The sequence below is a fragment of the Labrus bergylta genome, chromosome 22 (genome assembly GCF_963930695.1).
Source record: "Labrus bergylta chromosome 22, fLabBer1.1, whole genome shotgun sequence".
In the NCBI taxonomy this organism is placed as follows: Eukaryota; Metazoa; Chordata; class Actinopteri; order Labriformes; family Labridae; genus Labrus; species Labrus bergylta.
In genome coordinates this window covers 14,969,656-14,984,645 of record NC_089216.1, presented here as the reverse complement: position 1 = coordinate 14,984,645, position 14,990 = coordinate 14,969,656, and the positions used below count along the sequence as shown (strand labels likewise).

General features: G+C 43.3%; 1 protein-coding gene across 2 annotated transcripts in view; it reads right to left on the bottom strand.

Moving 5' to 3' along the window:
• Positions 1–1,624: 1,624 nt before the first annotated feature.
• Positions 1,625–14,990, bottom strand: part of eml3 (EMAP like 3) — a 40,170-nt gene continuing 26,804 nt past the window's right edge. For both annotated transcript variants that reach the window (XM_020649257.3, XM_020649258.3), the window contains 16 exons: positions 14,154–14,303; positions 11,403–11,472; positions 11,191–11,301; positions 10,298–10,393; positions 8,442–8,576; positions 7,970–8,108; positions 7,629–7,780; positions 7,105–7,230; positions 6,700–6,831; positions 5,954–6,021; positions 5,092–5,180; positions 4,838–4,935; positions 4,100–4,187; positions 3,740–3,838; positions 3,527–3,657; positions 1,625–2,760 (listed from right to left, as the gene is read on the bottom strand). In XM_020649257.3, coding sequence (XP_020504913.1) covers positions 2,545–2,760; positions 3,527–3,657; positions 3,740–3,838; positions 4,100–4,187; positions 4,838–4,935; positions 5,092–5,180; positions 5,954–6,021; positions 6,700–6,831; positions 7,105–7,230; positions 7,629–7,780; positions 7,970–8,108; positions 8,442–8,576; positions 10,298–10,393; positions 11,191–11,301; positions 11,403–11,472; positions 14,154–14,303 — 1,900 coding nt within the window. In that variant the 3' untranslated portion in view covers positions 1,625–2,544. The remainder of the gene's footprint in view (positions 2,761–3,526; positions 3,658–3,739; positions 3,839–4,099; positions 4,188–4,837; positions 4,936–5,091; positions 5,181–5,953; positions 6,022–6,699; positions 6,832–7,104; positions 7,231–7,628; positions 7,781–7,969; positions 8,109–8,441; positions 8,577–10,297; positions 10,394–11,190; positions 11,302–11,402; positions 11,473–14,153; positions 14,304–14,990) is intronic.

Below are 14,990 nucleotides of genomic sequence, written 5' to 3'. Positions count from 1 at the left end.
CTGTACCCCTCTGTACTCCTCTGTACTTCTCTGTACCTGTACTCCTCTGTACCTGTACCCCTCTGTACTCCTCTGTACCCCTCTGTACCCCTCTGTACTCCTCTGTACTCCTCTGTACCCCTCTGTACCCCTCTGTACTCCTCTGTACCTGTACTCCTCTGTACCCCTCTGTACCCCTCTGTACTCCTCTGTACTCCTCTGTACCCCTCTGTACCCCTCTGTACTCCTCTGTACCCCTCTGTACCCCTCTGTACTCCTCTGTACCCCTCTGTACTCCTCTGTACTCCTCTGTACTCCTCTGTACCTGTACTCCTCTGTACTCCTCTGTACCCCTCTGTACTCCTCTGTACTCCTCTGTACTTGTACTCCTCTGTACCCCTCTGTACCCCTCTGTACTCCTCTGTACTCCTCTGTACCTGTACCCCTCTGTACCCCTCTGTACTCCTCTGTACCTGTACTCCTCTGTACCCCTCTGTACCCCTCTGTACTCCTCTGTACCTGTACCCCTCTGTACTCCTCTGTACTCCTCTGTACTCCTCTGTACTCCTCTGTACCTGTACTCCTCTGTACCCCTCTGTACCCCTCTGTACCCCTCTGTACCCCTCTGTACTCCTCTGTACTCCTCTGTACCTGTACTCCTCTGTACTCCTCTGTACCCCTCTGTACCCCTCTGTACCTGTACTCCTCTGTACTCCTCTATACCCCTCTGTACCCCTCTGTACTCCTCTGTACCCCTCTGTACCCCTCTGTACCTGTACTCCTCTGTACTCCTCTATACCCCTCTGTACTCCTCTGTACTCCTCTGTACCCCTCTGTACCCCTCTGTACTCCTCTGTACTCCTCTGTACCTGTACTCCTCTGTACTCCTCTGTACCCCTCTGTACCCCTCTGTACTCCTCTGTACTCCTCTGTACTCCTCTGTACTCCTCTGTACCCCTCTGTACTCCTCTGTACCTGTACCCCTCTGTACTCCTCTGTACCTGTACCCCTCTGTACTCCTCTGTACCCCTCTGTACTCCTCTGTACCCCTCTGTACCCCTCTGTACCCCTCTGTACTCCTCTGTACTCCTCTGTACCTGTACTCCTCTTTACTCCTCTGTACCTGTACTCCTCTGTACTCCTCTGTACCTGTACTCCTCTGTACTCCTCTGTACCTGTACCCCTCTGTACTCCTCTGTACTCCTCTGTACCTGTACCCCTCTGTACTCCTCTGTACTCCTCTGTACTCCTCTGTACCTGTACTCCTCTGTACTCCTCTGTACCTGTACCCCTCTGTACCTGTACTCCTCTGTACTCCTCTGTACCTGTACTCCTTATAACACCATGCCTCCATCTTCTGTGAAAGTGTGACTTCTTTGTAACTCAGGTTTAAAACGTTATCTCATATTTACAACTTAACCCGTGTTTGTGACTATTCCACGAGTGTTTTTATCATCTCACAGTCTTCAGAAATCTTAACTGTTTACACGTTTTTGTAGGATGCAACACCTTTGAAACTCAAATATCTCTCACACACACACAGGGTCAGAACCCCTGTGAGGGCTCTGGTCTGGGATCACAAACAGCAGAGCCCTCAGTGTGTGAGGCAGCACTGCCCACTAGTGACACGTAACACACATTACACTTTCCAGTCTTCACTTCTTTATTGGGAGCTTTACAGATACAACATCACAGTATTCCCAAACTTCTATTAAATATGTCAAACGTTATTAAAGTAATCATTTCCAGGAGTACTGATGTGATAAAAGTTCATTAAGATACGATTTCATTGGAAGGATTTGTCACAGTCTGTTTAATGCAAAAATGAATATTAAGACAGCTTCAGTTTTAGCTGAGACGTTAAAGAAAACACTGAGAAGAGTCACTTCAATACTTTAAACCTGGGCTCTATTTTTTGATGTATTTTGGCATCCAATGACAACAGGAACTAAATGATTTTAAACTGCTCGAGTGGAGCGACTCAGCCTGCAGCCACGAAACGAGCTTTTACAGATTTCATCTTTCAATCCATCAGAAAGTGTGTCCACTCGAACTTGTTGTTTTTGTCCCTGTCAGGCTCCTGTTGTTATTCTACAACAATACAGAGAGGATCCCTTCAGAGACAGAACTTTTTATGACTGCAAACGTTACAGCCTGTTTTTCACATTGGGACCCAGCTTTAAAAATACAAGAATGACTCTTTAAAATGTAAAAACATCATGAAAACGTCTTTAAGGCTCGATGGCAAGCACCACAATGCAGTGGGTTGATAAACAAAAACGCAGAAATGTTCATGAGAAAGTTTCTGCAGAAGTCGAGTCGTGTTCTGTACCAGCAAACACACACGGCCACTTCTGATCATCCTCGCCTCACGCCCGACAGAACCACAGAGATCCTGAATCACAGCGTCCAGTTTCACAACATGGTTTCAGAGGAGAGGACTCTTCCACATGTTCTGTATGAAACTGACGCAGCGGTGCAGCTCAGAGGATCGTCTTCTTCCTCTCAGGCTGAGTTAACACGCCCCCCCCTCCATCACTGTTCAGATCTAGATCGACCTTTTGTTTATCCAGTTGCCGGTTCTGGAGAGCTGGTGGAGGTGGACGAGGCTGAAGCAAGTCTCTCCCTGCTGTCACCCACTCCTCCTCCTCCTCCTCCCAACACCCTCCACTGGAGGATGCAGGTGTCCTTCCCCCCCATGGAGAGGAGGTGGGAGTCGCTGTGCGTGAAGCAGACGTTGGTGACGTGGCTGCCGTGGCCCTCGTACTTGTGGCTCGGCGCCTGGAGAGGAAGGAAAGAGAATTCACTTTTAGAAAGCGCAAAAAAGAGAAGTTAGAACACATCATCTGGACTTTTTCTGCATTCATGTAATTCTTGAATCAATTTCCTGAGTTTGGACCGTGCACTGTAAATATTAATGGATGAAGCCTGAGTGACGTCCGCTGTCTGATCCTGCAGGGGGGGCTGGAGTCCCATCGATGGCGGTCTCCATGCTGGAAATGCTGTCTCAGTCTAACTTTCAATCAACCTAACGACAGGCTGAGAGCTGCAGCTGAGGCGGGTTTGAAGCCTCCTGACAAACTGTTGTAGCTTACACTAACACTAATCAGAAAAGTTCCATTTTGCACGCCCTGTTCAGACGGTGACAAACTTGATATCATCCTTTTCCTTTTTCTCTCCTGGTTGCACAAAGCTTTCGAAGAACCAGGTGAAGGTTTAGAAGTGTCAGAACAAAACAGGTTTTTGCTCTGACAGGCGGCCAAAGTTATCGTGAAGCATGAACCCAGAGATGTGAGTACGTTTGTGCAGGATGTAATGAGGATGATGTGTTAAAAAGTTCAGACTGAAGTTCTCTTTAGTCCACCTGCCGGTCCTAAAATTAAACATGGAGCTTACTAAGTGCACTGGCAGGCCTTGAATATTGTGATTTGGAGTTGAAAATGTTGTCAAATGTTTGTACAGGTACGTTTTCTTTCATTTAAATGCTGAAAATGTCCGACTTTGTCCAACAAGTAAGTCTAATGATTGGGCCGTGGAGAGACGGTACCTTTGGTTTAGGACAGGGATAGTGGAAGAGATGAACTTTACAGAAATCATCGGCGACGGCGACCATCCTCTCACTGTGAGAGCGACACAGAGCGTTGATGTCCGTGCCGTCTGAGCCCTCCAACCACACACCTGTAACACGAGAACAACACCGTCATTCACGTGACGTATTATAACACATAGAAGAAGAAGAAGAAATGTTTTTACGTCTCACCCATGACGTGGAAGCCGAGCACGCAGGTGTAAGACGCCCACTCTCTGTCTTTGCTCTCGTAGCGATTCCTCAGCAGTTTACAGCCCCCTGCGATGTCCCCTGATTACACACACACACACACACACACACACACACACACACACACACACACACACACACACACACACACACACACACACACACACACACACACACACACACACACACACACACACACACACACACACACACACACACACAGGAGCACGGAGCATCAATTTACCACAGAGCAGACCGAGTGGGACAGGAAGTCAGACACCATTGTTGTGTTTATGCAACGCACACGTATCTGGTGGAAGTTCTGGGTAAGAGTTTACGTACAGTAGAGGATCTCGTAGTCTCCTGAATTGGACATGATGTATTTTCCATCTTTGGACCAGTCCAGGTGAGTGATGAAGCTTGAGTGTCCCTGATTGGACGAGAAGCCAGAGTAAGAACATTGTATTCTGAAGGGTGTTTCATGTTTATTTTAATCATATTTATCTTCAGGTGTTCTCTGATACAGATATGGATCTTCTTCCAACATATTTTTACTCATTCACATCTCTGCAAATCACATCTTTTACAGGATGCATCTTCACTCAAACACTCAAAGGATAAAGGAAGCACACATGGACCTCGGGGAGAGAGAATACTGTGAAGCTGTTGTGAAACTGATTCTGTGGGCTGGATTGTAAAGTCGCTCTACAGTATTTTCATTCATGTTAAAGCTCCTGAAATCTTTCCTTCAAATCAAAGTATTTCTTCACCTTCTTTAGCTTCGAACTTTGAGACTTTAACGACCACAAACTCCCGACTTCTGGTGTCATCAGACTTTAATCAAACCGACCCACAGTCATCAGATTCAAATAGCTGTTGGATCGGTGCATGAACAGACGAGACTCTCAGGATCACCACTTCATCCTGGCCATGTCAAACCAACACGCTCATATTTCAGCCTTTAGTGGAAACATGCTCATTGCTCATCAAACTGAGATTCACTTCAAACCTTGGAGTCAGACTGAATCATGCGAACAACAAACAAGACTGATGTAGACGTGTATTTGATGTTTGACTCACGTTACATTTCCCGAAGCGAGTGTACCTCCGGCCGAACTCGGTCACAGTGTAGATGTAGATGAAGTTATCATGAGAGCCCACGGCTAAGAAGCTGCCGTCTGAAAACACAGCAGAACATTGAAACTGTTAACAGGAATGTCAACAAACATAATTCTTCAGGGTCTGTGGTGTTCATATCCTCTAAAGTGCTCTGAAATGTAGGTAAGGACGATGTCCGTCAGAATACTGTTCATTGTTAGATAATAAAGTCTGACCGGGTGAGTATCTCATGACGGACAGCTGCTCGTTCCCGTCAGTGGACTCAGACACCACCTCTCTGGTCAGCAGGTCCAGGACCAGCCACCTGAGACAGGTGAGAAAGGAGAGAGAAAGTTACACAGGGGGCGTTACATCACAGGGAACTGGACATAGTTGATGGAAATAATTTAAGTTTTAATACCTCAATATATTAAAAAAAATAAAAATAAAAACATGTAAAAAAAAACCTTTGGCCTTATCTATCAATGCTGATTGATTTTGGGAAGATAATACTGCATATATCAGTGAGATGTGTAGTGAGTGAGATGATAAAGGTATCTTACTATATGATCAGACATTAAGGAAACATGTTGAAGTGCTGGCTTCTCTGACAACAATGCAGCAGCCAGTATGTCCTCATTCTAACTTTAGATTCTGCTCCTGAATGCTCTGGATTTGTTTGGACCAGAGAAGGTAGGCGGTTTTAAGGCACCCCCACACGGCTGTTTTGGACGCCCCTCTGTTTGCCAGATATGAGAGCAGTTATCAGGTCAACAGGTGTTGCAGTGATGGAAGAGGGCAAGAGAAGTGGTTCAGATAGAAGTGATTGTACCCGACCTAAAAAGCCTCTGCATGTTTCTAATAAGCTCCACGAGCAGAAACGTGCTCAAACTAGGATCAATATTGGAGATGTTTTTGAAAAATGGAGAGAGGTTAGAACACAGAAAGGTTTACAGACCGATGCAGAGCTGGATAAACACTGAAGCTTCAGTGTTCTTCTTTAACAAACACTAAAATCCATACTGTTTCGTTTAATGATTTTATGACGAGCTGAAGGATTTCTTAAAGTCTATCATTGCTGTGACTTTGATGTGTTACCTTCCTGAGTTGAGTCCGACTGAAACCACTGAACCATTCGGACAAAATCCAGCACACAGACCGTACTCCTGTTGGAGAGACACACACACACACACACACACACACACACACACACACACACACACACACACACACACACACACACACACACACACACACACACACACACACACACACACACACACACACACACACACACACACACAACAATAAGTGAGAAAAAAAAATGTAAAAAATGTATTTGAGCAAAAGTAGAGCTCCTGCTGTTACTTTGTTCCTGGACGAGGAGGGAAAATGTAATAAAAAGCAGAGGTAAAGCCTCCTACTTGATTTTATTGGCTGCTTGGACCAAAAGTGACTCTGACGAGGGCTGCGACTCTGCGTCTTGAGCTGATGCAATGCAAACTGCAGCAACTGCACAGTTAATTATTTCAAAATCTGTCACAGCTTTAAAATTAAAGCTGTTAACGATATTAAATATTGATCAGCTGCTCCGAAGCTCTTGGTTCTTATATACAACAAATCTGCACTGTTATAGTTTGTATTGAATAGCTCTACTTTTTACCTGTTTTTTTTATTCTGTTTACTTATTGTCATGTTGTTTTCTGTACTCCAGGGGAGAGATGCTAAACAAGTTTTTGTTGTGCCTTTATAGGTTGACAATTAACTTGATTCTTATTCTGATAAGTCGGGGGAAAACATTTTTTTGTTCAGGGTATAAAGTGTCAGTAATCAGCGTGTTTTACCTCCAGATTGATGCTCCAGTCCAGTTTGTGCTCCTCGGTGTTCCACAGACACACCTGTCTGTCGTGACCACAGGTGAGGAAGATGTTCTGAGAGGGGTGTGTGGCCAGACCCCACATCTCATCTACATGACCCTGAGACACACAAACACCAGTTTTTGTTGTGTTTAAAAGCTAAATGCTAACACTGCTTCTACATGCTTTTGTATACGTATTATATTTAGATTAACATGATCATTATCAAAAGATGTCGCCCTGAGCGTTGTATTTTCATGATTCAGTTTTGTCAACAAAACTTCCAACATCGAAAGCCGAGGGCAAAGTGTGACGTGCAACATTTCCTTCCACCCATTCTTTTAATACTGCTAGACCAAACACACGTGTTCAGTGGCTTTAAATGTAGCTCACCTGCACGATGGCCACAAAGCCGTCTGAGAAGGTTCCTCTGAGGACGGCGTTCCTGGTCGTACCAACTAACAGCTCCTCTCCATCTACGTCTGCGATGGTACGAACCGCCCCGTACTTCTCTGGAATCTGCACAAATAATCAATGATTAGTCGTCTATTAAAGTCTTAATGCAACGCTACCAAAATAACACACAACCACTCATGCATACATGCCTAAGTATAACCCATGTGAATGGGTCAATACAATTCCTGCTCCAGCCAGCAGAGGCACTGCAGAGCATGACCGTAAACACCCACACCTTCAGCCACTGTTGGCAAAAATTGTAAAACTTAACCAGAGTGGCTTTGACAAGCTTTTAGGATGATTTAAAGTATGAATGAAAAATGCCCTCCCTGTTTATTGGATAGTCCACTGTTGGTGAATTGTAAATGACAACCTGGTTCCCGTTTAGATGGAAGTGCACTTAAACACACAAATACAGACACACACAGACACACACAGACACACACAGAGTTGTGGTTCACCTCACACTCTCTCTCAGGAGCCAGGTCGGCGCTCCAGCGAATGATTTTTCGGTCTTTTCCTCCTCCGCTGAGCAGAGCGCCGCCCTGCAGGTTGCACAGCGTAAACACACTGCCCTCATGAGCTCGGGTCTGACGCATGATCTGAAACGTCTCTGTGGGCAGAAAGAAGACTCACAATTCATGTCGACAAACTAGGATACAAAGTTTTACACAAATAAAAGATTCATCGTTTTGTTATTATTTCACCAACACAACACGAAACATTTGAGCCTGATTGGCTGCACAGAAGTGAATCTTTATATTGATATTTGATAAAGGGCCGTTTGATCCACAGCTCTGACCTTTAGCTCCTTTCCCGAGCGTCTTAATGTCTGCAGCCGACTTTCCCCACGTCAGGATGTTTCCTTCAGAGTCTCCGGTCAGAACGTCTCCAGTCAGACTGAACACAAAACACTGGATGAACTTCGGCTTCTTGTATTTCTGAAATGAAAAATAACAACTGATTTTAGTGGGCGAATTACTGATTTGACACTTTCAAAAATTAAAACAAATCTGTTAATTTGCAACAACTCTTCAACTTAAACCCCAAAATTTAGCATTATAGAACAGACATATTCAGATGCTTGAGGTAGCAGGAATAAATTATTCCACTAGCACTGTGTAATTTGTTAATCTGCTTTCACAATTTCTGCTCAATTGACACCCAACTTGCAAACTTCCTATTTAACACCAACTCAAACACAATATGTGAATTGAGGAGAGCAGAAAAGTAGAAAGTTGTTGTGAGGATAATGTGATTTATTCATCTCTTACTCCAAAGATTCCTTGTTTCTTGGTGAACTGTCCGTCTCTGAGCGTCCAGAAGTAAACATGAGATTTCCCGCAGGTGATGATGTTGGAGCTATCGCTGGGATTAAACTCGACCTCAAACACAGCTTCATTGGTGCTCTGAAAACACGGACACACAAAAACAACCTGATTCACATCAAGGATCCTTCCAGGGGGAATCATTTACATGGTCGACTTTATCTTTGAATGTAAAGATAATGTTGAGGATGAACGAGGACATAAAGCAGCACCAATCATTAAATCACACACAACAACATTCACTCACTTTCATAGAGTTTTGAAACTTTTTATGGACTCTCCTCTCAGGCCTGAAGACTAGAATTTGAACGTTTACTGCTATCACACACACACGCACACACACACACACACACACACACACAAGCACGCACACACACACATACACACACACAAGCACGCACACACACACATACACACACACAAGCACGCACACACACACATACACACACACACAGTGTGTGTACGGTATGTACAGTGCAGCGAGTACAGCAGCATAATTTCTGCACAAAAAGCTCCTTTCACCGCAGAGCTATAAAGTGCCTATGGGGGGGGGGTAATTATCTGGTTCCTGCTGGATAGATGTGTGTTTTTGTATAGTGTGTGTCAGTGTGTGTCAATGTCGACCCACACAGAACTGAAGCACGTCACGTGTGTGTCTCACAAAACATACGATCCTGCACAACGACCATTAAACTCCTGACATGACATATGTTTAAACTGTGTGCTTCCTCTACTATGTTACACACACACACACACACACACACACACACACACACACACACACACACACACACACACACACACACATGTCCAGTGCATATAATATTTACACTGTTGTCATGGCAGCAGTGCAGACCAGCTCTGAGGGAAGTTGTGGCATTTTGGGATCAGAGCCCATAAAAGCAAAAAGAAGTCTGCCATCTTTTCCCCGACTTCCTTCCTCTTACTGGATTTTTGTCTGTCTAACTCTAAGTATACACTCTGCGCAAAATGTCCAGCTCTTTTTGTCAATGATTGTACATATTTAATATAATACAGTTTTAGATTTTTATTCCAATGTTATCTGCAATCTGTATCTCGGAAACCTAGTGTCTCCCCTCCCCCCTCCTCTCTAGAGTCCATGCTCTCACAGGTCACCATGTGGTGGTCACTGAAGCTTCAGTGTTTATCCAGCTCTGCATCGGTCTGTAAACCTTTCTGTGTTCTAACCTCTCTCCATTTTTCAAAAGCATCTCCAACATTGATCCTAGTTTGAGCACGTTTCTGCTCGTGGAGCTTATTAGAAACATGCAGAGGCTTTTTAGGTCGGGTACAATCACTTCTATCTGAACCACTTCTCTTGACCTCTTCCATCACTGCAACACCTGTTGACCTGATAACTGCTCTCATATCTGACAAACAGAGGGGCGTCCAAAACAGCCGTGTGGGGGAGTCTTAAAACAGCCGACCTCCTCTGTTTCAAACAAATCCAGATCATTCAGGAGCAGAATCTAAAGTTAGAAGGAGGACATACTGGCTGCTGCATTGTTGTCAGAGAAGCCAGCACTTCAACATAACATGTTTCCTTAATGTCTGATCATATAGTAAGATACCTTTATCATCTCACTCACTACACATCTCACTGATTGGACCTTTACGTTTCTTGACAGGAGAGGTGTTGCTGTTTGTTTTGTTCCAAATCAAACACCTTATAAATGTAATTGCTCGTACACAAAGTAAGAAATCTTAGCAGTATTTCTGCTGGTGAGAAGAAGAATCTTTACGGAGGCTGTTAGAGATCATTTATTTGAACAGTTGTTTACCTTGACCTCTGCTATCTTGGTCCCCTTGTTACAGTCCCACACTGACAGCATGTGTTCATTAGAGTCGTCGATCACACACAGAGACGCTCCGCTGTCCTGAAAACAGAAAAAACAAATATAGAAACTCAGTAGATTCAGTGTAGCGTTGGTGTTTAACCTTTTGTGTCTCAATAATGACACTCAACCCCTCTTCAAGATGTTCCTGCGAGAGAAGCTTTACATTTCATTGATGCAAAATGTAAAAAAAAGGAAGTGTGTTTAGCTTTCTCAAATCTTTACCTGTACTGTTTGACTCTGAGGAAGATGCAGTGTTGAAAGGTTAGTCTTTTGCACCAAAATACATTTGCCTTAAAGGCTTTATATGCGATTTTTTGATCCAGCAGGTGTCGCCCTTGAGCACCAGCATGAAACCAAAACAACTTGCGCTGCATTGTTGTGTTTGCATGCTAATGCTAGTGATCTTTATTATGCTCGTATCTTCACACTGCATGTAAATTTACCTGAAATGAGCGTGATCTAGAAACACAGTTAAGCAGTGAGTACAGTATGTTATTCTTCTTTTCTCTAGTCCCTCAATTAAACAATTTTTATACGCGAGGGGAGGAGTCAGCCGGCCGTCCCAACGATGTAAACAAACTGAAGATAGAACTCTGAAAACATCACAGACAGTGGGACTCGGGTGTTACACCCATTGTAGACAGTCATGACTCACAGAGTTATTTTCAGAGGATATACTGGATTTCTATGATATTTAAGTGAAAGCAGGAGCGATTTGTCCCAACAGGTTGAATCATCTCTGTTTCAGATAAAGATCTGGTTTTGAATCATGTGTTCATGGTCATTAGTTCATACCTCACTACTCTATAGTTGGTGATTTATTAGAATGAACTCACTGTGAAGGAAAAGGCGACAGATCCCACTCCCCTCTGGAAGGTTCCCAGACCAATCTGCTGCAGAGTAACGAGCGTGGCCGAGTCCCAGATATGAACACAAGGCTGCAGAGGCTAAAACACACACACACTTACCGTTAGATAGAACTACATATACAAACGACTTTGAGGCTAAATGTAAATCTTTGAATGGTTAGAGACCCAATGTTTGTCACCTTGCCGTCTTTGTCCACGCCAGCTGTCTGACCTGACGCCACTCGCACTTTGTCCGGATGGACGGTCAGACTGCAGGAAGAACAACAATACTTAACTCCATGACGAGACAGCTTTAACAAACATCTGGACAAACATCTGTTTGAATTGGAGTACACACATTCTTTAGTCCAGAAGAAGTTACTTGAATAACTTGTGCGGACCAGGATCTGAAAAACGTCAAAATGTTTTTGATACTTTTGGATAACGTGTGTTTTAAATTAAACTATCTCTCTTATTTCAATGAAGAAAAAAAAAATCTTCGGTCATATTTCAACCAAAAGCTGCAACGAGAGACAAAAAGAGAACACTTCCTACACTTCACTAATACGTTGGCAACGTTTGAATTTGTGCATTTTATTGATTCTTTTGACAGAAACAAGTAAATAAGTTGGGTCTCAGGTAATCAGGGGCTTTTAGTTCACAAATCACAGATTAGAGCAGCCGTTAGTGAAATGTGGAGAAATGTAATATCTGACATCATAAAAAAATCACTTTTAATCTCAACTCCAACCCGATGCCAGGATCCGAACATGCAGCGACCTGCAACATGAGAAGACTTATTTGTAGAAGTTTGCTGACAGTCCAGATGCTAACACAAAGGTTGTCAAAACGTCAATTCCTTGTTTTTTAAAACGATACATTCTGTTATTTCAATAATCGTATGTATAGAGAAGTACTGAGCCTTTAAAGAAACTACAAATCTTCTAAACCTAAACCAAAAGCTGATGGTTAAGTTCAGTACAGAAACGTTGCCAACATATTTGTGCATTTAAGACGGCGAGCAGGCGCTTACCTGCAGTTTTTATATTTAGATTAAAAACAAGAAATGTCTTAATATCGGGTACCTTTCACTTCTATTTGTGTTGCCGTGGTAACAAACAGGTAACCATATCATTTGATTTGTACTAGAATCATATCAAAGATTAAAACTTGACGACCCTCCTCTGAAAAGTGTTCACAGGGTCAAAGTCAGAAGTCTCCCTCTGAAGGACTTTTCTATCAGCTGTTAGTGTGCAAAGCTAACTGAAGCTCACCTCACATTTCAATCCAACAATATCCGTACCTGTTTGATACCACGGCGACAACAATAGAAGTCCTAGACACTCGATATTTGGTCATTTGTTGTTTTTAATTAGCAAAAATTGCAGCTAAGCTCTTGCACACTGACTAAACTACACAAATACGTCACCAACGTCTCTGTTCTGAATACCAGCAATATGTTTGTGCAGTTTAGACATCGCTCTCTGTCTTTGGTTTGCAGCAGCCTTTGGTCAGAAACATGCCTGAAGATTTATTTCAATCCTTAAAGTAACACAGACTATATCGTTTTAAAACACGTGGAATCAAAAACTGATGAAAACTTTGACAACTTGAGTCTATTAAAGTCTGGACTGTCAGCAAACTCCTACAAATAAGTCTCCTCGTGTTGCAGGTCGCTGCATGTTCGGATCCTGGCATCGGGTTGGAGTTTAAAAGTGATTTTTTTTAAATGTCAGCTAGTTCACTGACGGCTGCTCAGATCTGTGGTTTGTGAACTAAAAGCAGCTGGAATGTCCCCTGATTACCTGAGACCCAACATGTGCTTCTGTTCGAATATAGAGACTTCATATCACATCCCTCCTTTCTGATATTTTGTACATTTTGGGGTTAAAGGACAGGCGGTAACATGTCCGTGTCACACAATCAATCCTGCACCCGCCCTGAGTTCATTTTTAGGTTAAGACAAAAATAACTCCCCCAGCTCGTGGCGTGTCTGCTGCTAACATGTTGATTCATCTGTGGACTCACTCGCCAAGTTTTAAATCCTCATCAATCAAATGAATTAACTGAATTAACTCAGGTGATTCTACGTGATCTCCTGAAGGAGGGAGGCGAGGACAAAACAGAGTCTGACACGGTATTAATGCCTTGCAGGAAGAAGAAAGAGAAAAGCAGAATTCTGAGAAATTGATGGAGAAAATATCTGTGATGCCTTCAACTCTGCTAGTCTGTACTCATGCTGCCTTCATGCGCTCCTTGGACATATCGTACTCACTCTGTTTGCAACCCTAATTTTTTTTAAAGGAAGAATGTGTGACTTTTTCATCCAGTAGATGTCGCCCTTGAGCTCCAGCATGAAACCAAAACAAACTGCTGTTTAGCCACACCTCCTCCATCCTGAAGCCTCCGCTCTCCTCCAGAGACACACCTCCAACCCCTCTCCCCTTGTGTTCACACGAAGGAGTCACAGTGTCAAGGAGTCAAGCGGAAAGGGCGGACAAACTCGTCCTCGGCTCGAGCTGCATTCACCTGTGTCCTGCATTGTTGTGTTAGCATGCTAATGTTAGCGCCCTTTAGTTAGCTTGTAGCTTCACATTGCATGTAAACTGACTAAATTGTAGAATGACCGTGATCTAAAAACTCTCACTAACATCCAAATAATCAGTGAGTATGTTCTTCTTCTTCTCTCTAGTCCTTGTTTTAAACAGCTTTTATACACAAGGGGAGGAGCCGGCCGTCCCGTCCATGTAAACACAGCTCTGACAACAACACAGCCAGCGGGACTCGAGCTTCTCACTCATTGTAGACAGTCGACACATTTACACAGGATAGACTGGATTAATGATATATTTATATGTCGCACATTCTTCCTTTAAACTTTTTTTCAGACAGATGACCTCTCAGCCACACACAGATGATCTATGGCTGTAGATAATATAAAAATGTCTGACCAGCGGACGCAGTCTGTGTGTTTCCGGTAGTGTCTCTGCGTTCGGTTGTTGATGTGGTAGAGGACGACGACGCAGGCGATGAAGTAGACGGCCTCTCCCGTGGGCAGGAAGTACAGGTTAGCACGACAGTCCCGTCCCCGGTAACCATAGCTACATCAAAGGGTCAAGGTGATATTCTTAGTAAACACATGTTTATGTACATTACTGCATTGGAGTGTAATTCAGTGTAGACCTTTGTAATCTTCTTATATCTATACTTTTCTGCAAACATAGACATACATACTCATTTCCAAAGCTCACAGTTCATCTTTGTTTGATCCAGCTCTCAGTCGACTGTTTAAAGCAGGGACGTCAAAGTTCTATTGGGTCGGGGGCCGGATTTGTTCAAATGAGACCTCAAGTGGGCCGGACTAATTTTGCCAACATCACTATAACTCAACACATGGATATATAGGCTAATGTAAGATTGTATAGAAAACTTTAACATTAAGCAGAGGGGTTAACTGTCATTGCAAACTGCATGTTGGCACATGGAAATATTTAAATGTACCACACAGAAAATATCAATAATTACCGGTATGTTTTGTTTGAGATTATTATATTATGTTTAAATATTGCTGTTCAAGGTTATAGAAACTTTGACACAGGTTACTCAACTTGCCCTGGGATCAGTACATTAGAGAGAGAGAGAGAGAGAGAGAGAGAGAGAGAGAGAGATACTTTAGATCTGTATTTCAGGCCACAGCACAGTTTGCACTCCTTAAGGTTCATTACAGATAAAACCTGCTCACGTGAATTAGTTGTCACAAACACACAGAGTGTCTTAGATGCAAGACC